Raw genomic sequence first — 24,259 nt, 5'->3', positions numbered from 1 at the left:
CAAACAAGCAGAGATTCACGTGGTATTAACAAAAGCCATAAATCAAACGCCTGCATAGCAATGCTTGTCCTGTCTGAAGCCAACACAGACAGAAAAAAAGAACCGATGACCCTTCCTTGTTCCGAATCATTTTTGCGTACCATGTCCGTGCCAAAATGCTTTGTGATTTCCTTCAAAATTTTAAGCCCCTCCCCCCCCTTATCCTCTCTTTTTATTTTGCCGCGGATACTTCCGGTCTAGCTGGTCTAGCAGAAGCCTCTAGGGTCGAATAGAGTCATGCTGTGATTGGGCATCATCATATCGGTTTGCCTGCCCGTGCTGTTTAGAAGTGTTTCGAACGCTTGTAGTCTCCGTGCCAGCTGCTGGTGCTCTTGCATAATGGTCCTGTTTCTGGCCTCGAGTTGGTGAATGTATTCGGTTGCCTTGGTTAAGACGGTGCCCTGTGCCAAGACACGCGGGGAACGCGCGCTTTGGTTAGCTGCTTGCTCGAAATTTGGGCGGATCAAGAGTGATCGTCCAGAAGCCCGACAGAGTCAGGAACATTGTAAACATCCTAATAACTGTATGGGGAAAAAAATAAAATAAAAAATAAGCTCACCTTGCTAATTTTAGCGGCGCTTTGCTGACCACCCGCGGAACCACCCTCCGAGTCTCCGTCACCCCCAGAAGTTTGCAACGCAGGCACGGCGGCGCGCAACTCGGCGATTTTATCTTTTAGATTTGTTCTGTATTTTCTCTCAACATCATTGTGAGCTATTCGATCTGCAGACCGAGCTTTTGGTGCTCCTGCCGTGGTTGCTTTCTTTGAGGAGCCCGCTCTGCTTGTCGTTGGCCGCTTCGTAGTCGGCTTTTTCGATTCTGTCTCGTCCACCATCTCTCCGGTTTTCGCTCTGCTGGTGTCTTTTGATGTGGTTTGACTCTCCGTGGGCTTTCCTAGCGGGCTGAGGGGTCGGGTTATGAATTCCTGTGGTGGCCTACATCCCATGCCGGCACCAAATCCTACCCCGAACCCATTTGGTGGGATGAGGGCTCCAGGAATTCTACCAGAGTTTAATGCTTCCTCCAGAAAGCGTCGCTGTTCATCGATATCAGGCTCCGCATCTTGCGGGCCAGTCCGTCGCATTTGCTTGGACACATCTTTGAAGGTCGACTCAAGCCGTGATCCCGGCTGAAATTTATCTGCACCCTGCGCGCTGTTGAAAAGCGCCGTGTTGTTGTCGAGAGGCTGTTGTGATGTTGATATGCTCTCTAGCTGTGCCATCTTCTCCCCTGGCTTGGCTGTGGCTTCGAACATTTCCTCGTCGTCCGAGAGGACCTGCTCGAAGGCGCTATCATCGAAAAAGTCTTCTTCTCGAAATGGCGCAGTCGAGGTAGAGTACAGTCCGCTGCCAAGGCCAGGTATCGAGTCGGATGCCATGCCGGGTCTGGTTACCGTCGTTTAGTCTTTGCCCGCAGCACGTCTCGTCTTGCAACAAGACTCTTCTTGATTGAGCTTACCTGTTTTGACTGAGTAAATCGGGTCGTCTGGAATAATCAATTTCAAAGCTGCCCATCTTGTCCAGGTCGTCGTCAAATGATATCCAGTAATCTATTGAATCTAAAGCGGGGGTATCGGATTCGACCTTCATCCTCTTCTTGTCGTGAAAGTCCCGGCTTTGAAGAAGTGCGTCGGACTGGGGGCTCGCCATTGTGTTCTTCCCTGTCTGGTAGGGTGACCCGTGGGGCGGTTGTGTAAAAGACAGGTCGGCGAATGCAGCAATTGCCGGGTCGAACGATGGTATCGACACATCAGGAGGAGCGGATGTGAAGTCAAATGTACCCATCCCAGCAGAGGCGGCCGACGTTCCCCAGCTTGATGTGTCTTGTGCAGGCTGGGAGGTTTGTCGCGAGGACGAGAGGTCTTGTTCCATGCTGCTTACCGATTGCTCTCTAATGACATTGTCGTGCATCATTATGGCGAGGCGCGATATCGTAATAAGATGATGTATGAAGCCTTTATGGGAGACGGCGGGTTGCGAAAAGTGATGCTATGTCAAATTGGCGGTCCTGTTGATTGCGATGGTTTGTCGGGTATGGTATGGTTGTTGCGCTTCATGAGAGACCAAAATTGAATTCAATGTTACCAGACACGTCGAAGCTGTCGTCTGAAGAAACGTGCGCCCGGGCCAACAAGCTCTTCCGGTAGGCTCGACCGGATGGCAGGAACCGGTTTCGTGGCGTTGATAATAAACAGCTTGGCTTGGCTCGATATATTGTGTTAACCCACCGACTTACATACAAGCTTGGGGTCAAGCTCCCCTCGGGAGTCGGTCCCTCTGTTTAAATCAGAGCTGGAGCGGGCTCGGCAGTCAAAAGGCAGGCCGATTCAGATTCCTAGCGTTGGTTTTTTTCGAGAATTTTCGACACCCAGGGGAACAAAGCATGCATGACTTTTGGCCGCAGCAGGGTCAGATGGTCAGATGGCATCGAAGAGAAGTCGGGCTGTCCTCACAGTTCAGTTGCTCAGGCAAAACACGGAGCAGAGTTCGCCAAGTGCAGCCACAGCCGGCCAAGTCCGCCGCCAATGAATGGTTCCGGCCTGCGTCTATCGAGTAATACCGAGTTGGCGAGTTGGCGAGTCTGGTGTCTGCCAGAAATGAGGATTAACGATGGCAACGGCTTCCCGCTGACGCATTAAGAAACAAGATGCATTGATTAGCCGGTGCAAAGCTAAACGAGAGGCTCCGCACCAGACATCAACACGCATCTGAACAAGACCGCGTTCATTCATATGCACAGCATTGTCTGGACAAGTTTCCTCGCCCGGGCACAAATTTCCGGGCAACGCTGCTTGGTGGTCGGCGACTCCCGGCTTGGGCTTCCCAGTCGACACAGTACCTGCAGGCACATGGGCTGGTTTTCATGGCATTTTCCTCTTCCGCGCGCTGCTCTCCGAGGCCCAAATGGCGTGACATGAGGTTGCTCCACGATTCATAGTTGCCGCACACCCAACGCGAGAGCCACAAGATTGAATCCAGCCCATGCATTTAAGTGGGAGATCGTATGATTAGGCAAGCCGCTGCATCAATTCGCCGCCAGGGTGGGGCCCTGTGCTCCGTACCACTGGAACACGTCTACTCCGTCATGTCTGGCACATTCAATGTTCATGTCTGGTGTGTCTATTTTGTCCCGCCCCTTTGACTGATTGGCCCTGCGTTTCCATCCACGGCCCTTTGCGACTTTGCGACACCAGTTGACCTCTCCCAACCGTGGTTGATGTTTGGTCCGAGGTTTCATCTACGGCGCATTCAGCCTTGTCCAGAAGCTTCAGCCAGCAGGTCCAGAAGGTCCAGAAGGTCCAGAAGGCCCAGTTGTCCGCGAGTTCTCTCGCCCATCCATCTATTAACAGGCCATCTTTGCTTGCAACCTGGGGTCTAGGGGACCTGTCACATCCCCAAGAAGTACTCCGTACGTATGTACTCCCGACGTGCGTCCTTCCCGTTGCAGCGTAGTTGTATCATGGTATTTCGTCCTGCACATACGTTGTACATACATGATGGTGCTGGCGGTCTGTGCGAGAACTCATCCCGCAAACTCCATCGCCGGCACCTGAACCGCGCGTGTGCAAAGACCCAATGTGTGGGCTCCGGGCCGTGGAATATCACATTACCTTTCTCCCCGTGCTTGCTCGAGCGGGCCTTCAGGAACAACTCCATGTTTCGAACAAACCGGGAGGGGCTCGCCACCCAAGATCATCTTGATCTTACGGATTTGCCATCGGGGATAATGAATGAGCAGGTATCGAATAATACTAATCCTCTAATAGTATGTGTTATAGCCAGGGCCGCTTATCTGAAGCATAGTAACATCGACGAGCATGTGGCGAGTCTGCACCCTTCTAACCTTCTGGATGTCACATCCCCCCCCCAAAAGTACCACAAGCTATTGGTATTCATTCCATGTGCTGCGTTTTTGAATCTTTCAAGTACGTATTTAGCAAATCGACGGGCGAGCTACACCCCATACCCCATCCGCGATGCCACCAAAACATGGCTTGCCATATTCATTAAATTCTGACTCCCGCTTTCAAAGTGATCCAGGAGTATCGTCAATGAGAAGGAAAAACAAAAAGATATACCAATCTCTGACTTGCCGAGGACGCTGCAAAATGAACGGGGAAGGATATCGTATAATCCCATTTCTTCTATGCCCATGAACACCTTATTTGGCTGTATGGGGCTTCGGAAGTGTTTGGCGACGCTGGCAGTCACCACACACCTCGGGCTCATCGATGATATCATGCTTTGCAGTGGTTCCCTTGCAACCGTTGAACAATCGCTCACACCGTTTGATTTGATAGTATCCGACGTGTCCGCATGCCCATCTTTTGTCCACCTGCGTGCACATTTCCCCTTTATGTGAGAACCCTGCTTGCAGCACAAATTGCTGATGCTGGCGACGGTTTGGACGGCGTGTATTAGCGTCGTCGGATCATCCAGGCAGTGTCTGTCGCTTGTCCACCTCCACCGATTAATCCACGTTGACCCAATCGTCGGTATATTTTAACGGTGATTTTTGTGCCAATGAAAACGTGTCATCATGAGAAACCGTGACTCCAAACAACGTCCATGCATTTCTAGAGCCCTTAAGAAGTACCGAGGTTTTCAACCATGCCTCAATGACCGCTGTCTAATAACAGACGGTATCATGAGTTCGGATATTAAATGACGTATCGATGTTAATATTGTGAAAACGGCTGAGCATATAAGCGTGCAGAGTTGGTCGATACTGCGCTGCAAAAACCGACTTTGACGGCAGCCGCGGGACAGACAGCGCAACAGCGAGCAAGGCCGTGAAGATGGTCCTCGGGAGTTGTAAATTTTCTGTTGCCGGACTTGAATTTTTCCACTGCCAGTCTTAGGTACGCTTCCGTGCTTCCGCGTTCCCACCCTCAATCAGGGTCGTGCGGGTCCTCGAGATCTGTCATATCGACAGACTCAGGTTAGTAAGCTAAACCGAAGCAGGACGCAGCAGAAATATGAGGAATCAAAAATCGCTTCTCCAGCGGCACTCCGTATGTTGAAGGGCTGTTTGGCTTTGTTGCGTGCATTGTGCATGTAAAGTGTCACCCTTCCATTGAAATATAGTCACCGGAAGCTGGAGGCGCATATCCGAACAAAATGGCCGCAGACGCATGCCCTATCAACAACTGGCAAACACCGCAGTCATTTGAGCTGTACCATATGTAGTTGTAGTGGAGCTATGGCGATCTCCTGGTCCACCGGGCGTCAAGCAGCTTGTTGTACTATGTATGTTCTCGGTCTGTCAACACCAACAAGCCTGTGGATTCCCCGTTGCTTGTGTCAATGGAATCAAGGGACCAGTGCTGGATCAGTCGAACAGAAAAACAAAGACCATACCGACTAGGAGAGCATCAGACCTCGAATCTCGATTTCGCAATCAGGCCGATTTAGCCTGGATGCGACGCCGATGACCCCTCTTCGCAATGCTTGACCGCAGCGTGTGGCTTCAACAGCTTTGCAAGTAGTCGCATCCTATTAAGTGCATCGACGCATAGATGGCCCGCTGGCAGGAGCTGCATCCAACCCGCATCCTGCCGTGTGAGCCAAACTGGGCGATTGTGCAATGGCTTTCATGGACATCAATATCTTACCCGCAGGTGTGGCGAGCTTGATCGTGGGACTGCTCACAACAGTGGTGGCTCTTCGTCTTGCTGCCGGAAGAAAGGTGCATCCCAATGAGCCGACTGTATTACCTTCATGGATTCCATTCATCGGCCATCTAGTTGGCATGGCTATATATGGCGGTCGGTATATAAAAAATTGGGGTACCTTGCTCATGTCTCGTGTTGTGCTCTCTAGAGATCGACCCTGCTAACGCAGCTCAGCCTGTCGCATCCAAATGAGCCAATCTTTACTCTCCCGGTACCTGGCTCTCGTATCTATGTGGTTACAGACCCGTCCTTGGCTGCGTCTATTCAGCGAAATGTAAAGACTATGTCTTTTACCCCACTTGTCCCAGATATTACCAAACGAGTGCTCGGTTTGGACGATGAGACGGTGGCAAGAATCAGAAAGAACCTCGATCCGGAGCCAGGGGACCCTCGTGGATTTTTGGCCGGTGTCCACTATGTCGTTTACAGCGCCTTAGGTCCTGGATGGTATCTGAATTCTCTGAGCTGCGAAGCAGGCCAGGAATTGTGTTTCCAGCTTACTGAGTTTGCCGCATCTTTCGACAAGTTAAGCCAGACAGAACGAGAGTTGGATCTCTTGCAATGGGCCCGCCATTTAGTGACCGTGGGATCGGCGAGATATCTTTATGGCCCGCGAAACCCCATAGCTGAAGATCAGGGGCTGGAAGCCGCCTTTTGGGCTTTTGATCAAGGCCTCGGCGGTCTATTGATGGGTGTCCTCCCTTCCCTGACGGCTTCGGAAGCCTATCAGGGCAGGGAACGGCTGGTTACCGCCTTCATGAAATATTTTGAAGCTGGTCATATAAAGGACGGGGCTCAGATCTCAAGGGACCGCGTGCGGCTCGAAGAACAATATGGCATGAACAAGCAAATGATTGCACGTTCTGCGCTGTCATTTATCTTCGCTAGCATTGTTAACACCACAACCGCGACTTTCTGGATGGTTCTTCGCCTTTTTGCGAACAAAAAGTTGCTCAGCATTGCTCGGCGGGAAGTGGCAGAAGCACTGAACGCAAGCACAGAACGAGAGGGCTCCAAGAGATTGAGTATCGGGATATGAAAAAATAGGTGCCCAACTTTGGTTGCTGTGTTTCGAGAGAGCTTGCGCATTGGATCTGAAAACTTTTCTGTTCGACTTATCAAGGAAGATGTTCTCCTTGCCGACCGATACTTTCTAAAAAAAGATGCTGTGGTCCAAATTGCTGGAGGAATCATCCATGCCGCCAAGTCTATCTGGGGAGATGATGCGGATGAATTCAATCCGCAGCGTTTCCTCGCCCCCAAGGCCCAGTCTGGTGGTATTCACCCAGCAGCCTTTCGAGGATTTGGTTCCGGCAAGACCCTTTGCCCTGGGAGGCATTTTGCTACAAACGAGATCCTATTGTTTGCTGCGCTTATTGTCCATGGGTTAGACATGTCCTCGCCTGATGGCCGTGATATTCGGGTCCCACGAAAAAACGATCGAGTAATGCCTGTTCATATTCTGGAACCTTATCCCAGGGACCGCCCGAAAGTATTGTTCCGATTAAGAGATGAAATGAAATCTCTGCGAGACTTGACCATAGTCATCTGAAACGGGCGCGTAGACAAACGTAGGGTTGGGGCGATTAAGGCCATCCGCCTTTTGAACCTAACAATAATACATAATCCTGGCATTCGACGCTCAGTTTTATGTGACCTCATGCGAAGAATAGGGAGTTGCGCCCACGGAATTCTATGCCAACTGGCAACTGCTCATCCTTGCACCTTCCCTCCCCAGTGTCTGCACCTCTGGCAACTTTCAAAGCTCGCACATTTCGTCTATTTGTTCGTATTAAATATTTTCTCTGATTACTTCCGAAGTTCCTGGGTAGCTCCATCTCGGACGATTGCAATTTCAACAGAGCAGATGATTAGCCATATCACGATCACTTATTGACATCGATGAGCTGTTCAAGATGCCGAAGCCAAGAGGTTTCATTATGCGCTATGGCGCAATTCTAGGAATTGTCGTGCTTTCGCTTAGTGGCATGACATCGGCCTTGGGATGGCGCAGCCCGCAACAGAAATACGGTAAGCCAGTAGTGCATATGTTGTCAAACATAAATGATCGGTGCTAATGCTAGCCACAAGTTGACAAGCCTCTTGAAGAAGCGTCGCGGTCTCCTCCTCCCTCACCTTATGCAAGCGGTGCAAACCCTAGTATTTTTGCAGCGGCACTGAGTGAGTTGCAAGAATTGGAGTCAGAGCCCTTCTGTCACAGAATTGCAGCTCGACTGTTGGTAAATAACTGCCAACTGCTGGATGGCCGGAATGATGCAACGGTGATGACCAACACCGGCAGAGCGGCAAGAGACTTTGTAGATTTCTTTGCTGCCAGTCTAGCAATTTGCGACTTGGAGAGAGCCAATTTTGCGATACCGTCAACGTGCCATAAATTTCGGGAGCCTGTGTTGGCAAATCTCCCGGCACCTTCCAAACCAGAGCTTCATGTAATAACTCGCGAGATCGATGACTGTCTCGAGGGCTTGGCGCGATCCGACTCGGCTTGGAGCACATGGGTGAGCTATCGCCACAAAGCACTCGGATTCTGTGAAGCCGCTCGAGCAGACGGCGAGAAAGGTATTTGCGCCAGTTTTCTACCAAAGAGAAACCCGGCTAACTGCCCAGATCATCATATTTTTCTTCATCGAAAACTTGCAAATATTCTCGAGAGACTTACAACTGATGCCGAAGTCCAAGTACAGAATCGACTAAACGAACTCGATCGAATGTTCCGAGAGTCCAGCGACAACGCGAAGACTTTGACAGCCCACGTGGCGGGACTTAACGCGAGCTTGCTGTATTTTGAACAAGTCATTACCCATTCTATCTTATCCAAATCCAAAGTATCTAAAAGCAAAGCCTCTATTCATAGTCAAGAAGCTAACATATGTCCAGGAAACTGAAATGGTGGTGCAGAAAGGCTTGAACGAGGCCAGGTCTCTTCAGCAATTGATGGAAGAAGTACTCGGCATGATGAGCTTGAGAGAAGAGAATCATGCCCGCACACTCGAGACTGCTCTGGAAGTGGCTGTAACGCAGATTAACCGAGATGCTCATGAGGTCATGAAGATGTTGACGGCCGTCGCAATGTCATCACTCAGCTTGCAAGAACAACTAGTGAGTGCGACTATTCTAGCTGAGAAAACATTCTAATTTGTTATAGAAAAAATCTGAAAGCCAGCTATCTCTTGTAATGCGTAAACAGGAGCGGGTTCAAGAGGTACGGACCACATATTTGTTCGTGATGCGCTTGTCTAACTCCAGCAGGGGATGGAGGAATTGAGTCTTCTTGCAGATCTGGTGGCCGATAAACATCACTCTCACCAAGAAATGCTTCAGTCGGCACAGAATGAAACCGCTTACCTACTGGCATCACTTGAGGCAGCTTCATTTTCCATGGGTAATCTGAGGGCGTCATTCTCTGACCTTGGCTCGGTTGGCTGGTGGCCGTACATAATTTGCCCAGCTGCATCGCTAGTCCTCGGATCTTACAGGCTTCAACCGTCGGCCACACGAAACATATTACTATTAGGCGTTGGTGAGTACTCCATAGCAAATACCGGACTGCTCACCCGCACAGCCCCAACTTACAACCCAGCAGGCGAAATTGCCGGATTCTTGATGACATTTGCAAACATGCATGGGGGCGAGTTTTCGGAATACTTGTTTTCCTCTGGACTTTTTATATCAAGAAATGGCCATATTAACGAAACTATAAACGGAGATGGTTCGTCACATTTTTGATAAATGCTATGGACGCAATGACATTGGGATTTGAGCAGGGGTTGTCAGCAAATGGGTCCGATACTCTACACAATCATCTACCTGGGCAGGTCGTTGCCGGATTCTTACGATAAATGGGAATGGGTTGGGTTTGATGTTTTATTTTAGGCGTACCTTGGTAGGGTTGATGTGACCCTAGTTTTGGGTGGATGGAGGCATAGACGAAGCGAAAGGACATTGCTCATGGGATCGCATTCGAGGTGGTATTACGCATACGGACTTGACACTTAAATTTTACAATGGAATAGATATCCCGGGATCTTTTGTTTTTTTAATTATCTCACCAGTGGAGAAAGCCACTAAGCTCGTTCGTGTGGCCGGCGCCCGAGGAACCCAGCCGACAAACCAAAGCGGATATGACAACACGAGAGTCGCGTTGCGGCCAACGTCGGACAAGCTCTGGTCCCTTCATCAAAATAGGACCAACATCTGCGAGAGAACACAGTACACAGGTAAATTACGATGGCCACGAAAATAAAAATAGCCGCAATACAACTCTATTCTGAGGTATGTAACCTCCAAGACATGGGCGTGACTTGACACCAGCACCCACAAGAACACCCACTCATCTCAACAATCTCGCCATCGTGCCATGCATAAATCCCCAAATTTGTACAGAGCTCACCAATGTATCGAAACCCCAGCCCTTGGCGCCCACAGACAACTTTGCCCGCGCAGAAGCCTACCTGCGCGATGCCGCTTCCCAGGGCGCCAACATGGCCGTCCTCCCAGAGTACCACCTCGCGAGCTGGGTCCCCGACGCTGTCGAGTTCGCCTCGATAGCAGGCCAGTCCGCGCCATACCTGGAGAAATACCGCGCGCTCGCCAAGGAGCTCAACATGGCCATTGTTCCGGGAACCCTCCTGGAACCTGAAACGTCTTCCGGGGGCGGCCTCGCCAACGTCGCCTACTTCATTGGACCGGACGGTGCCGTCCTGGGCCGCTATCAGAAGAAGAATCTCTGGCACCCTGAGCGGCCGCACCTCGCGGCGGACATAGAGTCCCCGCACACGGCGTTCGATACGCCGTGGGGTAGGATGGGGATGCTGATCTGCTGGGATATCGCGTTCCCCGAAGCGTACAAGGCGCTTGTAGCGGATGGCGCGAGAGTGATAATCAGTCCGTCGTTTTGGCTGGCCGACGATGGTGGCGAGGGCTCGGATCTGAACCCGAATTGCGAAAAGATGTTTTTGGACAACGTCTGTATTGCGAGGGCGTTTGAGAATACTGCGGCGATAGTGTACGTCAATAGCGGTGCGCCAAAGGGTAGCACGGATGGCAAGGATGGCAGGGGGAATACGTTCTGTGGTGTGAGCCAGGTTGCTGTCCCGATTGTGGGGAGACTTGGAGGCGGGGAGTCGATGGGGCCGGCGGAGGAGATGAGGATTTTTGAGGTTGACATGGGATTGTTGGATATGGCGGAGAGTGTGTACAAGGTTAGGGGGGACATGGCGAGGGAGGGATGGCATTACGGGCCGTATCGTTCAGCATGAGGGAGGGTGGTAAGGGTTTGAAGACGTCCGCTGCGTCTATGGGATAAGAAATCTTATGGCAGGGAAAAGAAGCAGTATTGGAGTGTGATGAAAATAACAGGGTATCTATCATTATCGACTTCTAAGTGACGAACGCGTATCCTGCTCCGACAAGACTATCGTGTACAGAGTCTACAAACCACATCAATGTCTGGTTTGCGTCATGAAACACTCTCAAGCTATTAAACAAGGCTTGTAAGCCTACAGCATATAGACACGTATCAATCCCTGTCCATGATGGCTTGCGCCTGCAGGAATCGCCGTCTCAAATCGACCGCTTCCTGAGTGTGCTTGCGCACAATCCGATCAAGCTCCTTCTTTGCCTTGTTCAGCTCTCTCGTGCTCGCAGAAGACTTACGAGCCTCGATGGCGTCGGCATATCGCAAGCTCTTGTCATCGCGGTCGGTCCAGATTCCCTCATAATTTGAGGGCACACCTTCTTTATTATGCAACTTTTCCAGCAGTGAGGTCATCGGCCAGCCTGGAGTCATTGTGGTGCGCATGAGCGATTCGATGACAATGGGGCGCGGATAGCCAAGAGCCTCATAGAATTCAGTACATTCGCGGATGTCCTGGCTGTTTCCTTCATCGTCTAGGTTTACTCGAATGGGCGCTGACGGTCGCCTGGCTCTTGCTTCGGCCTGCTGAGAAGGTAACCGCCCTGGAGCTGGCTGAAAGGATGCAGGTAATGATCGTCTGGTCGCTCGCTTTGCTGCCTTCCACTCTGGAATTAAAGCCTCCGGTTCTTGAGCAGGCTCCGAGTTTCCAGCTTGCCGCTCTTTTGGGTCATCACGGCCCTTCCTCAAATTGAGTGGGATTGGAGTTACATCTAAAGCCTCGGAATGTAGTTGCTGTGAAGGTGTCACGTCGAACGTACTTTGCTGGGCGTCCAGCGGTGGAACCCGTCTGGATTGCATCTCAGCCATCACCTCATCTCTATCATCGGTTTCGTTGTCGTTGTCGTCGTCATCATCATCAATAGCATGGGACGGCTCCACTGAAGTAGAAGTCTTCGTAGAGCTAGAGTAAGCTTGTCGTAATTGCTTGGCTTTTATAACACTAGGTGACTGCGTCGTCAGCACACCTACTATCTCCTCCGGCGTTGACGGTATTTCCGCATTGCGACTCAATCGCGTACGCTTTGATGACTTCTCCACGGTTGACGGAGTGTGATCATCAATGGGCCTCTTTCGGTTGCTGAGTTGAGGAGGGGGTGAGGAAGGGATGTCGCTTTCGGGAGACACTGGTCCAGAATGTTTCTCATCTTCAAATTCTCCATCGCCGTTGAGAGAGAAGGTTTCCATCATTTCAAAGAACTCTGCGAGATTATCCTCGTAGTATCGCTGCAGTTCTGCTGTTACGCTCTTGTTTTCCACCAAGTTGTATTTCAGGTCTTCGGCAACTTTCATCCAATCCACTTCTTCTAGTGGCATCTTTTGCGCATCGACAGCTTGACTCAAATACCATAAATCGACGGTCTTGCCGCCAATACAGCAGTCAAAATTAATTTCAGCCCCAGTCTCCTCAACGAAAGTGTGCAATTGATTGTAGAATTCGCCTTCCATTGCGTCTTGGGTACCGCCTTCGCTTCCCTTAGATTCTGTTGACGAGATTGGTGCTTCCTCAGATTTCTGTTCGCTCCTCGTTATAGATGCGGCAGTGATTTGGGCATTATTGGGATTTGTAGAAGGCGACGCAGACGCCGGCTGGTGAGGGGCGCGGGCTGCTTGCTTCTTCTGTGTCTTCCCGAGGGCTTGTGCTGCATTTGGTAGTTGTTCCTCTTGTTGTCTTGAGTCTGCTTGGCTAGAAGCTGACCGACTAACAGGGTTCGTGGTTTGGAGAGCCAAGTCTGCAGCAGACATGGCCAGCTTCTCAAGGTCTGCGATTGGGAGGTTTGCCAAGAACTTGGTGAATCTGGTCCGCCATGAATGCCACGTATGCGAAGAATGCTTCGTCTCGTTAACGTTGCCACTATCAGTCAGTAAATTAGACTAGGACCTTACCGTCTCGGCAAATATTTTGAAGATCTTATTGCCAGTGCGACCTTCAGTGTGAGCCAACACCCAGTTTGCCAGTGCGGCATCGTCAGCATCGGAGAAACGGGTTCGTGTACGCTTCACAGGCCCGCTGGCACCAACACGAACCCTGGGCGTCTCTGTGTGGCCAGAAATACGATACCGATCCGTCAGTTGCGCTGCCCCATGCTGGACGGAATCTGTGATGTATTTCCACGAATACGAGTCCGGATGGGCATCCTTCCTCGCGTCGTCCGCGATTAGGATATGTGCATCTTTTTCCAAGGGCACAACTTTGCCGCCGTTATTCTACGCGCTGGTTAGCTGGGGAGCCATTCGCCCTCTGATACACTGCAATGCTCATTCTCGGGCTTGCCTTGATATGGTCGAGGATAGTGTTCCTCATCGGCACCCTCTGAGCAACCCAGAAGACCATGTCCTTAAAAATATTGCCTCCCGTGGCGCTTTCGACGCCGTTATACGTGATCCCTCCAGACATCTTGGGGATTATATTTGCCGCGGCGGGATGTCGTGTAGTGAATTACGCGTATGCCCTGTGTCGTGTCGTAAAGTGGTGAGCTTCGTCTAAGGTGCAGTAGGGGCGATAATCCCATATGTCAAGGACAAACAGTCGCTACCACATCAACGGTACAAGAGGCGCTCTTGCTTCATCGTGCAGGCGCAAGTTGCAGGAAATGGCTTATTTTTATTCCAACTTCAACCTCCTACTTGATAGAGTCTCGTGGTCAAGGCTCCAAACGACCGTTGGACAAGACCTGGACGCGTGATGAGGGTCGCGCGATCACGTGGGTCACGCTTGCTGGTAAAGTGGCTTTGGTGCAAACTGTGCCGTGGCTCAGGTCAGTTGGCGGTCGCTGAGCCAGTCGGGCCTTGCATGTGCTCCGCCACAAGTACCTAGGTACCTACCTAGGTAGGCAGTTACCAGACCAGAAGCCATCGTCAAACTCATGCCAAGAGCAACTGCATTCTGCCAGCCATTTTGCGCATGAGACCTTGGACGCTGCCGTGATCCGCGACGAGATGCGATGACAGTAGTACTGCAACCTGGGTGCCCGTTCTCTTCCATCAGTCACCCAATACCCCGGACCCTGGCTCTCGCGACTGTCTGACGTCAACAGCCGGTGATCTTGCCCAGCAGCCTCGGCCCATCATGGTCTCTCTAAAATGGGCCGTGACATTCATTTTGGCCGTAAGCTTCGCAGTCTTTGTAACCTTCTTTGGAAGATTACCTGTTTTTCGGTGCGTAGCTCGACCCTGACCCTTTCACATTTATGAGATTCTGTCATGCTGATAGTTGTCTGATGCAGACGAACGCCCATTGGCTTCTTACACCGTCTGATATGGATTCATGTCCCCAATATGTTACTGTCTATAGACAATAGACTTACCTCGGGAAGGATCACAAGGTCCTTATCCAAATTTGGACACTTTATCATGCATGAACGGCATCCGGCCGTAGTTGTACGTATCGGCCACCATCGTCTCGTGCATCATTCATGTACCATGACAACAGCAAACACTAACCAACCATCTTTAGATATTCTTCCTCATCCTCATGGTAGGCGGGGAATACCTTTACCTACCGCCCATATGGCACCGTTTAGCCCCCTTCACCAAGCTCACAGTCACCGTCACCGTCTTCCTCCCCTACCTGTTCCTCTATCTGTCTTGCGCCGCTGACCCCGGCTACATCACCAAAGAAAACCACGCCTACCACATGTCGCTCTATCCATATGACCACGCGCTTTTCCACCCCGGCGTGGAATGCAAAACCTGCGGATTCGTCAAACCGCCACGCTCAAAGCACTGCAGCCTGTGCAAGCGGTGCATAGCAAAGGCCGACCATCACTGTATTTTCATCAACTCGTGCGTGGGATACGGAAACCACCAGTGGTTCATACTACTCCTCCTCTCAACCGCTGTTTTGTGCACATACGGTGGCCTTCTCGGCGGTTCGCTGCTCTCCTCGTCGATTAAACAACACTTTGTCGACTGGTCGCCTTGGTCGCCGTCAAAACAGGGATGGGGCATGTACGTTGTCATCTGGGGCTGGGGCATTCAAACAAATATCGGCCTGGGCGTCACAACTCTCCTGTCCGGTTTGACGGCCCCCTTAGTTTGGGGTCTTTTGTTATATACAATGTATCTCGTGTACTGCGGCACAACGACAAACGAATCATTTAAGTGGTCCGTGTACAAGGATGATATGGAAGACGGCTATGCTTTTCGTCGACCCATGCCCTCGAAGCGAGAGAGGAATCTCGTCAAAGAGCCTATTTGCCGTAGGTGGCCGGTTGAACCGGAGATGGTTCTGGCAGCGACGGACGACGGGAAACCTCCGCCAGCGCAGATGGCGCTAGCCGGCGAGGGCGAGTGGGAGCGGGTGTGGAATTTGAAAGACGTCGAAAACCTTTATGATTTAGGGCTCTGGGATAATTTGGGAGATATTTTTGTGGCAGACTGTGCGTTTGGGGCGAGAGTAGAAGACCCTCCTGCCGAACGGGGCCTGCGGACGAAACGTACCAAGAGTAAATAGCGTGTCTCACATACTGGGAGCGAGGCGGAAGAATATTGGAGTTGGGCATGCATTCTAGTTATACTGTATAGATTGCGTCTGTGGGATCCAACGCAACTTGGGCGAGGGCCTGGCGGTGTGCTTCAACGAACAGTGTACATTAAAATTCAGAAATTTTGTTAATTTAATTCAGAGTATTGCTCATCAACATCGCTCGTGATTGTCGTAATCCCCACGCTTCTAGGTCTTGATTAGACCCTTCAAGACAAGAACCAGTAGCTACCAGCCACCCAGCCCATCCGCCACCATGGCAGAGACGCCTAACCCCGTTGTCCCATGCCCGCTTCTAGAGCGTTTCGATGTTATGTATGTCTATTTTGTCGTTGTCATTTTGAAGCTCTTTATAGAATGGTGCCAAATCTGTTCATGGCCTGTTAGCGCAAGCGATTGACTATATGTTTACTTCCGCTGATCTGCTTACCCAAAGGTTTGTTTAATGCTCCTGACGTAGTACTCCAGCCAGTTTCTCTTGGTAACTTCTTCCTGACCAACTGGTACGCCCTTCCACTCCACACGCATCACCGTAACGTGATCAACGTTGTTTTGTTCAAATTCGATGTGGAGCTTGGAGAAGTGGCCGGCAGGCCACTGGCTCAGACGCCAACTCTGGACGATCTTCTTTCCAGGTTCAAGCTCGAGATATTCCCCAGAGACGTTTCCACCAAATAATTCAAACTTTCCGCCCTTGTTGGCACCCTCAAAGACCTTTGGAGGTGAGCGGGTGAAGGCGGCAAGGCGCTGAGGATCGACAAAAGTTTGGTACATCTCATCGGCGGTAGTTCTAAACTCCTCCTTGTCCGTGACTGTTGTCGTGTTGACAATACCATAGGTGCTTGAGGGGGCACTGGAAGGTTCTGTAGGCTTGGGTGAAGAAGTCTGAGGATGAGTCTTCGGGGTCGAAAATCCGCTGGAAGGATTTGAACCAGGGGCATGTTGAATATCCTTGCCGTGCTCTTCGATGAGGACAGACGTGATCAAATTGAACTTCTTTCCCAGCTCTTTAACAAGCTGGCTGCGGACGAGCTCCTTCACAGGCTGGTTCTCCTTTGGAGCAGGGTCCTCGAGTTTTACCTCGAACTGGAAGACGAATGAGTGACTTGCACGGCAAACGACTTTGGCTTTTAAAAAGCATCACAAAGACGCAGACAGAGACGTACCGTATAGTCTTCGATATCTGGTTGGACCTCAGGGAATTTGATTGTGCCGGAAACCTTATCCACATCGGGGGCGGATCCTACGATGAGCGTAAGCCTAGGCTCTACTGTTGTTACATACTACACATTCACGTATCCTTACCAGCGAATCTCAGGGCGAGCTCCAGGTCAAAAACTGTCTTGACCTTGCCTTTTCTCTGGTAGACTTCAGCTTCGCCCTCTATGCTCTCAACCTCGACAATCTTGACTTCTACGTCGCCGTTTTTGGCACTAATTTCGTTAAGATTGTCCTCGAGCCATTTCTTTGTCCAGGCAGTGACATCTTTAGTCACCCAATGCCAGTTATTAGGGTTATGGAGGACCATCGCGGTGATTCGTTTTCGGAAATTTAAGAGCTAAAAGGAGAGCACCCTGGCGACGTTAGCATTACATTCCATGAGTACCAAAGCGCTAAAGCAAACAGCAGCAACAAAAATGCTTCCACAGTCTGGGAAATCAGAAATGGTCTTGGACCACAGCAAGATTGGTCATCAATGAAGGGAGTACAAGTCACTCTATGACTGGTGCCAGCTGGTGTCTCATCACGAGAGACTGCGGAAGGGGGATTATGATGCGTTGACATTGGCAAATGGCTGTACTTACGTTGTGATGGATGGATTGGGACGCAGCAGCGACGACAGTCAACAATGTGTAGGTACACAGCGAGAGAGATTTGATCGCTGGTGTCGAGAGATGAAAAGTTCAAGTCAGAAGCCAACACCTGAAAGCTCAGAACCTCGTAGAATTTTCTAAGAGCCTTGTGTCCCCACCATATTGCACTATCCAATAAAAGCGCAAAACGGGTCGCTTCTGTCAGTCTTGGATCCGCTTCTCCCAGCCTGGTCACTGGTGAAAGTGCTTCTTTTGAGGATAGCCATTTGTACTGATTACTTGTACTCTGGTCAAGATGTTAGGAATGTGATGAGAAATTGGTCTTTTGAGCTCAATTGGAAGTGAATGACTGGTACGGCATAACGATTCACCTGTTCAAGTTTCTTTTAGAAACCGATGACTTGCGGGCACACGTTTGTGCCCAACCAACCAACATTGGAAGTGAGGGGCCATGGGGACCATTGCTAGTCTGAAATGTCATGAGCAAACAGATTCTCTGCAAAACTTCGGTTGCGACTCCAGTGAATCATAAACACATGTACGATACGACCAAAGCGAACCTTGCGTATAAATCATATTTGTACAGAGTTCGAGTCTTGATCAAACGGCAGAGGGAAGGAAGTTTGTTATCGGGGCCGAGAGATCAGAGAAATCCAGGTTCGACGGCCACCATGCAATAAGCTATGCTTCGCAAGGTTGTCTGATGGCTTCTGTGTCAAGCAGGCTGCGATATTTCGGCTGCGCTGTATCGCGGGTTGACAGATTGGGCTAGATTTAACCTTTCAACCCAAGGTATCTGGTGGTAGAAATGCAGAAAATATGACAGAGCGGCGAGATGCCAAACCGAGGCGGATGGGGATCCAAACAGATGCTGGCAGAAGAGGTCAACTGGTCCTATTCATGCAGTTGGGGGTTCATAAGATTCGATCCCTTCGGAGTCATTCAACGCCGGCGGGTGGTCGAATGCTTATGATGCAGATTTGACTCGATGGACTAAAGGCAATAATGCTTGTGCTGTTAGAAGCCTATTCTGGTGGAGAAACTGGGCGCAATGGACGCAGACCTCTCGCAGAAGAATACTACCACCAGACGCACCCCAACCAGACATTATCAAGACCAAATTTGATCCCACTGAAGCCAATGGACGGACGGCAGCACTCGCTATTAGAGTACATTTGGGGCTGGCAGCTTGACAAAAGACGCTACTAAGCGCCGACGCCCAACCTCTTCACCTGCATCGGCAGGGATGTGGCCAATCATGGGGCCATATTCGCGTCTGATCCCTCCCTCCACGGAAGGAATTTGACCAGCAACAATGTTAGTCAACTAGACAAACCACTCGCGGACTGAGGAGGAACAGCAGTCTTGATGCATCTACCCACCAAGCGCCCCATTAAACCGTTGTATCCTGAAGTCTTTTCAAGCGTTGGCGTCTTTCCGCCGTGCAATTCGGCCAAAGTCTCGAGCCAACGAAAAGGGTGGCAGAGGGTAGTATTGTGCGACATGGAACCTCGACTTTGGTTCAGACAGTATGTACTACTCCATACCCAGGTATGTATTATAATACTTGACTTCTATGTACATATGCCTTGACCCTCGCCTCTTGCATATGGCTCATACAATGTGTACATAGGCACTCGAGGGTAATATGGGAAGATACAAGCCAGGATGGAGAAGCGGCCAAGGCAACGCCCACTTCACGCTGATCATGGCGTGATGTGCGCATTTGTGCTCGACAACTGCCACCCTAACAGCGTGGGGATACAAGACAGGCAGGTCCGAAGCGGCACACAACACAATTGTGTCGACTGTGATCCCTCGATTGTGCATGACGGCCAAGGCTGCGAATGCTACGGTTCCTGACAAAGGATGTCATCAGTACCAAAGGCGTGGCAAGATGATGCGAAGTTGACGCTCGCCGTTTTTTGCGCTCGCTGCCTCCTTTGCCGAGTATTTTCATATCCTCCGTACAACCCATGGTGTTATATCCATGTCTTGATTGCATATAGAAACAATTACGGATAGAATGAGCAACTACTCCGTACCTACCACGAAGAAGTAGTCGGACAGACGACCAGGGTCGGACTGGGAATCTCCCACACACAACAGCTAAACCTTGCAGACCAGACACACGGCATGCGCACAGAGTTGACACTGCGTCTAACCCCCGTCAATCTGAGAACAATGTGGTCAGCATTCGACTGAAGCTATGAGCTCGTCTACAAAGCAGTGCTGCCGATCGACTGGCCAGTTATTAGCATTGCTTGGACTTTACCCCCGTTCCTGCGAAGCCGCAATCTTCAACACTCGTTGGCCAAACCCGAGCGGGAACTGGGATTTGCTTTCCTCCCCACCGCCGGGCTCTGGGGTCATCGCCAATACATACAGCTTCCTGCAGGTCTCCGGCAACCAACCACGTTCTGCGCTTCCTCTAGAGCCATTTTCTGTTGCTGTAAATAGATCTGCCCGCCAGGGACACGCTCCCGAAGAGCTTGCGTCTTGCAGCCGCCGTTTTCAATAGACCGAGGCGAGAGTGGTTTGCAATGCTTTACGCACACGGGGTCGCGACCCGTCACCAAATCTGACCGACATACGGAGTACTGACCTGCACCGCGTACCATCCTCTAACCGCCGACAAGATCTGCTATCCTCGCGGCAATCCTTACCGACAGCGAAGCATTCTGTTCTATTTTCAGAAATCGGGGAGTCCGCCATCCTCCACGCGAGATCCGTCTCGTTTGGGGCGCCCCAGCGAGGTAAAGCAATCATGGCCTCGCCCCGTGATCCAGCGCGACTTCGTCCGGGCCTCAATCTCCTCACCACGAACTCTCTGGCTCCTAATACATATGGCAACCATGTGAACTCACCTATGTCTGCCGTATCTATGGCTTCTCCTTTTATGCAGTCGGCGCAGACGCCCAGTAGTGCCATTCAGCCATATAATCCCCAGGAATGGGTTCCGTCACCAGCTCAGATGCCCGACAGGTCTCGCCAGTTCCCTGTCGATGGAGGGCAAGGTACGGGAATATAGCTTCTTTCTTTTTTTTAATCTTTAACTCACCCACTTGCATTGACCTTTTATCTTGTCTGCAAATCCTAACATGAGTCTATATCAAGCGTCGGCGGTGCCTCCTCCCCCATACAGCCCTCCTCGAAGCAGGACGCAGCGGCCGATAAGCACTGCCTTTGAACACACCGTTGCGCTGGGCTCAACGCCTCCGCCTCCATCCAGGTTGACAATATCTCCTCTTCATCGGCCTTCACCAGAGCCGCCTGCGAACCCTTTGTTCCCTCCGCCGCCTGGTGCTGGGGGAAGAGGAAGCTCAAGAGATCGCCGATTTGGATTACCGTCTCTTGGGCGGAGAAGGGATCATGAGCAACCGCAAGCCAGCTCGCCTGATCCCCAAACAGCTGCCATGCAAATGAGAAGAAGCACGGGTCCTGCAATGTCTCAACCAGAGCCTGAACGCATTGTAGCACCTATACCGAGTACTCCCTTCACCGGACCTCCAGCAGCTCGTAGGGCGGCCTCGACTGGTGCAATTGATACCCCGACATCTCAACGATCCCGGTCAACATCGCAAACGAGGTGGGAGCCTGGAATGCCGCTTCCACCGCCGCCGCCCGGGCCCCCACCTTCGTCGTCAAGATCGCAGAGTGTTCAAAGCATAGACCGAGCCAGCGTTCCAATCATCTCACCTCCAACCAGGCGGCCACCACCAAGTGGTGTCACGTCTTTGGGCCCTGTTCCTCCCACACCCGCGGACTGGGTTGATGCCGATGCAGAGCCCAGCCAATCTAGCCAACCGAGCCAGTCTGGTCGCGGGCGGTCCCCTGGCTTGGTGATTGATACAACCACTGCTGCTAATGCCACGGACGTCCCAGATCCGTTAGGATCATCCAACAGCGCAGGAGGCTTGAATAGAGCTAGGGCAGTTCGACATGATAAGACAATACTCCAACGAAGAGCTGAGAGCCGAAGCCGCCATACATCGCATGGCTCCATTGATGCCATTGCACAACCACATAATATTTCAGATATTGTTGTTCCCTCGGGTTCTGTTGGCGTGCTGCAAAGGTTCGTGGCTGGGAAATCGACACCTCGTAGCGCAGGCAGAAGGGATAGTGAGTTGCCTCGAACAGCCGACTCATTGACGCTTCAAGATTCTCGAAATTCAACTCCACGAGCGCCAAGGTCCGGACAGCTTGAAGCCGCCACCCCTCCATTTTCCCCATATCACGGCAAAGGCGTTCAAATGCCTACACCCTCCAAAGCCGTGGCTCCCAAGGCTCTACCGACTCCCCCTCCTCAGACACGGTCAGCATCTGGCTCACGGCTAAGAGATTCATCTCGCCCCTCAATATCGGCATTGACGCCTATTTCTAAACAAACAGTAATTGGCCAAACCGCTGAGCAATTTGCTACTGCTACAATCGAGAGATTCCGATCATTCGCCGCCAATGAATCTGCCGCAGCGTCAGATGCGGATAGAGTTCGTCTGTTTGCCGATTTCATCGTAAACGAATCCCGAATTCGACGAGAACGATATTCCTCAGCCATTGGAGCAATGGGCTCGGAAATTTTTGATCTTAGTCGTGATTTGTTTCGCCCAATGGTCTCCTCGTCAAGACGGGAGTCCGGAGCGTCTCAGGATGAATGGACACCAGCATCGACAGATCCAAGCTATTCCCAGAGAGACTCGACGAGTTCTATTGTCCATGGTGAAGGGCTGTCGACCTCGGCACCAGCTTCTGCAGGTCTCTCCGCATCGCCTGGCAGCGCCCAGCCACAAGGTAACTGGACCAACAACTATATGCCATCACTTTCTCCGATCCTCAGCATGAGCGTCAGTGACAACTATGAAAATGGAAGCTCGCGTGGACGACCGCCAAGCCGGTGGTGGGAGACCGATTCTCAGGGTGAGCCTCGCATGTTTGAGAGATCCAAGCGAGAATCCAAGTACATGGGAGTTCCCAAGGATCAATGGGTTGAGGAAGAGCAAGGAACAGGGGCTTATATCGGAACGAGCGAATATGAGTCTTCCACGGAATATCCGCGAGAAAAGACAGGATGGCACGACCAAGAGGAGCCGTCATCCTGGACACTGCAACCGTTGCGGCTTTCTAGTGGAACGCCCCCGGACTCAAGTTCGTCCCAGACGTCACATCACAAGCCCGACGCAGTGGATGTTTCCCGGCTCGTTACTCTGCCACCACCATACCCTCGGCATTATCCTGCTCTCAATAATAACCATCCAGAATTGACAGCAACGCGGACAGCTGTCAGAGCTTTGAATGAGCTGGCAGAAATCAATAATGTAAAGGAGAGATTCACAATAGCCAGCTCCAAGCGCCGTGAAGAATTCTCCAAGGCAGCGTCTGAGCGTCGGCAATCACTGATGGCTAACTTGCAGAAAGAAATCAGCTCTGGAAACATCGGGTACGCGGATGCTGCTGTCATTGAGTCGGATTCTCAACAGCAAGAGAAAAATAACAAGAAGGAGCTGGAAAAAACGGAATACGAGCAATTCCAGAATGAGGTCATCCGCCCCCTTAATGATCTCTTGACTGCCCAAATCGCAAAAGCTGATGCTCTGTATGACAACTTATCGAAGCACCTTTTTGATAATGGTCAAATGGATGCTGATATGCCGCAAGAGGAGGGGGATGACCGACCTGAATTGCTCGAAAAGCTTACTCTGTTGAAGTGGATTTTCGAAACCAGAGAATCCCTGCACAGAGCTATTTATGATATTTTATCTGACCGCAATACACGATATCGCGAGGTAGTACTTACACCTTACCGTCTTTCTGGAAACAATGAGAAGCTCAGGTCCGCGGAGGCATTCTTCGCCGAGGATGCCGCAAAGCGAGAATATTCGCTCGCCACTGAGGTTCTGGATCGGGCTCGACAGTTCAGAACTATTGTTGAGGAGGCTGTCGAGCGTGGAGTTGCTCTGCAAATGTCGGCATTTTGGGACATTGCCCCGCCCCTACGCCAGTTACTCGACAGCATTCCAGAAGACCTTGAGGGATTCAACATTCAGATTCCCGCGTCCGAGTTTGAGGAGAACCCGGCATACCACGACCACCCGCTGCAGTATCTTTATAGTCTTTTGATGCATGCCGAGAAGAGCACGCGCCAGTTCATCGAATCCCATACCAACCTACTGTGTCTCCTGCACGAGGTCAAGGGAGCAGTGGTAAATGCCAAGGCAAGGGTATTGGAGACACAAGTCACCGAAGCTGACGGCTCAGCTATCAGTGCTGAAGACCGAGAACAGAGGGCCAACAGCATGAGGGAGATGGAAGATCGACGATTAACAGAGGATCTCCAAGAAAAGGTGCGCCTAGTTGAGGAACAGTGGAATAGCGCTCTTGGCGAAGGAATCAGGACAGTCAAGGACCGTGCCGGCGTATTGCTTCTAAGTACCGGCGGGTGGGACGAGACGTTGGAAGAGGAGCAGTCGTTTCTTGGGTTGGATCAGATGACTAATGACATTCATACATGACCTAAGGGAGGTTTAGGTTACTTTTATAGTCGAACTTTGTTGATAGATACCCCCTCAAATGAGGAAAAAGGTTACGGCCTGCGATAGGAATGAATCTACATGGTTTCATCCAATGTGCCATTCGCCAGCCGCTGTGACATGCATGGTAGTATCCTTAAAAAGGAGCAGACGAAGGGTATCAAGTTTCTATATTCATTGTACAGTGTTTATACAATTCCCATTGGCCGTTTGGCCCCTTTCCTCCTGTTTGTACATGCCTATTTCCGTTGCGCGCTAAAGAAGAAGTTGCTGGGCGTGCCA

The 24,259-nt window shown here is 51.1% G+C and overlaps 8 protein-coding genes across 8 annotated transcripts; 5 read left to right on the top strand and 3 right to left on the bottom strand.

The window, feature by feature from the left end:
* Positions 1-258: 258 nt before the first annotated feature.
* On the bottom strand, positions 259-1,952 carry MAA_02071 (helix-loop-helix DNA-binding domain-containing protein; the record flags this gene model as incomplete). The annotated part of the gene is made up of 3 exons (XM_007820069.1): positions 259-318; positions 599-1,424; positions 1,498-1,952. The coding sequence occupies 3 exons, from the start codon at positions 1,950-1,952 to the stop codon at positions 259-261; spliced, it is 1,341 nt and encodes a 446-aa protein (XP_007818260.1).
* A 4,044-nt stretch (positions 1,953-5,996) lies between these two features.
* MAA_02072 (Cytochrome P450) lies at positions 5,997-6,752 on the top strand (the record flags this gene model as incomplete). The annotated part of the gene is made up of 1 exon (XM_007820070.1): positions 5,997-6,752. The coding sequence occupies one exon, from the start codon at positions 5,997-5,999 to the stop codon at positions 6,750-6,752; it is 756 nt and encodes a 251-aa protein (XP_007818261.1).
* An 877-nt stretch (positions 6,753-7,629) lies between these two features.
* On the top strand, positions 7,630-8,869 carry MAA_02073 (nuclear membrane fusion protein Kar5; the record flags this gene model as incomplete). The annotated part of the gene is made up of 4 exons (XM_007820071.1): positions 7,630-7,744; positions 7,805-8,293; positions 8,342-8,559; positions 8,612-8,869. 4 exons carry the CDS (start codon positions 7,630-7,632, stop codon positions 8,867-8,869), a joined length of 1,080 nt encoding a protein of 359 aa, XP_007818262.1.
* A 1,346-nt stretch (positions 8,870-10,215) lies between these two features.
* Positions 10,216-10,992, top strand: MAA_02074 (Nitrilase/cyanide hydratase and apolipoprotein N-acyltransferase; the record flags this gene model as incomplete). The annotated part of the gene is made up of 1 exon (XM_007820072.1): positions 10,216-10,992. The coding sequence occupies one exon, from the start codon at positions 10,216-10,218 to the stop codon at positions 10,990-10,992; it is 777 nt and encodes a 258-aa protein (XP_007818263.1).
* A 260-nt stretch (positions 10,993-11,252) lies between these two features.
* Positions 11,253-13,545, bottom strand: MAA_02075 (ARID/BRIGHT DNA-binding domain protein; the record flags this gene model as incomplete). Its single annotated transcript, XM_007820073.1, has 3 exons — positions 11,253-12,980; positions 13,035-13,355; positions 13,423-13,545. The coding sequence occupies 3 exons, from the start codon at positions 13,543-13,545 to the stop codon at positions 11,253-11,255; spliced, it is 2,172 nt and encodes a 723-aa protein (XP_007818264.1).
* Positions 13,546-14,622: 1,077 nt separating this feature from the next.
* On the top strand, positions 14,623-15,603 carry MAA_02076 (Zinc finger, DHHC-type, palmitoyltransferase; the record flags this gene model as incomplete). Its single annotated transcript, XM_007820074.1, has 1 exon — positions 14,623-15,603. The coding sequence occupies one exon, from the start codon at positions 14,623-14,625 to the stop codon at positions 15,601-15,603; it is 981 nt and encodes a 326-aa protein (XP_007818265.1).
* Positions 15,604-16,059: 456 nt separating this feature from the next.
* On the bottom strand, positions 16,060-17,161 carry MAA_02077 (Activator of Hsp90 ATPase; the record flags this gene model as incomplete). Its single annotated transcript, XM_007820075.1, has 3 exons — positions 16,060-16,719; positions 16,800-16,876; positions 16,939-17,161. 3 exons carry the CDS (start codon positions 17,159-17,161, stop codon positions 16,060-16,062), a joined length of 960 nt encoding a protein of 319 aa, XP_007818266.1.
* A 3,387-nt stretch (positions 17,162-20,548) lies between these two features.
* Positions 20,549-23,959, top strand: MAA_02078 (uncharacterized protein; the record flags this gene model as incomplete). The annotated part of the gene is made up of 1 exon (XM_007820076.1): positions 20,549-23,959. The coding sequence occupies one exon, from the start codon at positions 20,549-20,551 to the stop codon at positions 23,957-23,959; it is 3,411 nt and encodes a 1,136-aa protein (XP_007818267.1).
* Positions 23,960-24,259: the final 300 nt, after the last annotated feature.

The sequence above is a fragment of the Metarhizium robertsii genome, assembly GCF_000187425.2.
Source record: "Metarhizium robertsii ARSEF 23 chromosome Unknown MAA_Scf_1, whole genome shotgun sequence".
NCBI classification, from domain to species: Eukaryota; Fungi; Ascomycota; class Sordariomycetes; order Hypocreales; family Clavicipitaceae; genus Metarhizium; species Metarhizium robertsii.
The sequence above is the reverse complement of the archived record's forward strand: the minus strand, read 5'-3'. Positions and strand labels throughout refer to the sequence as shown.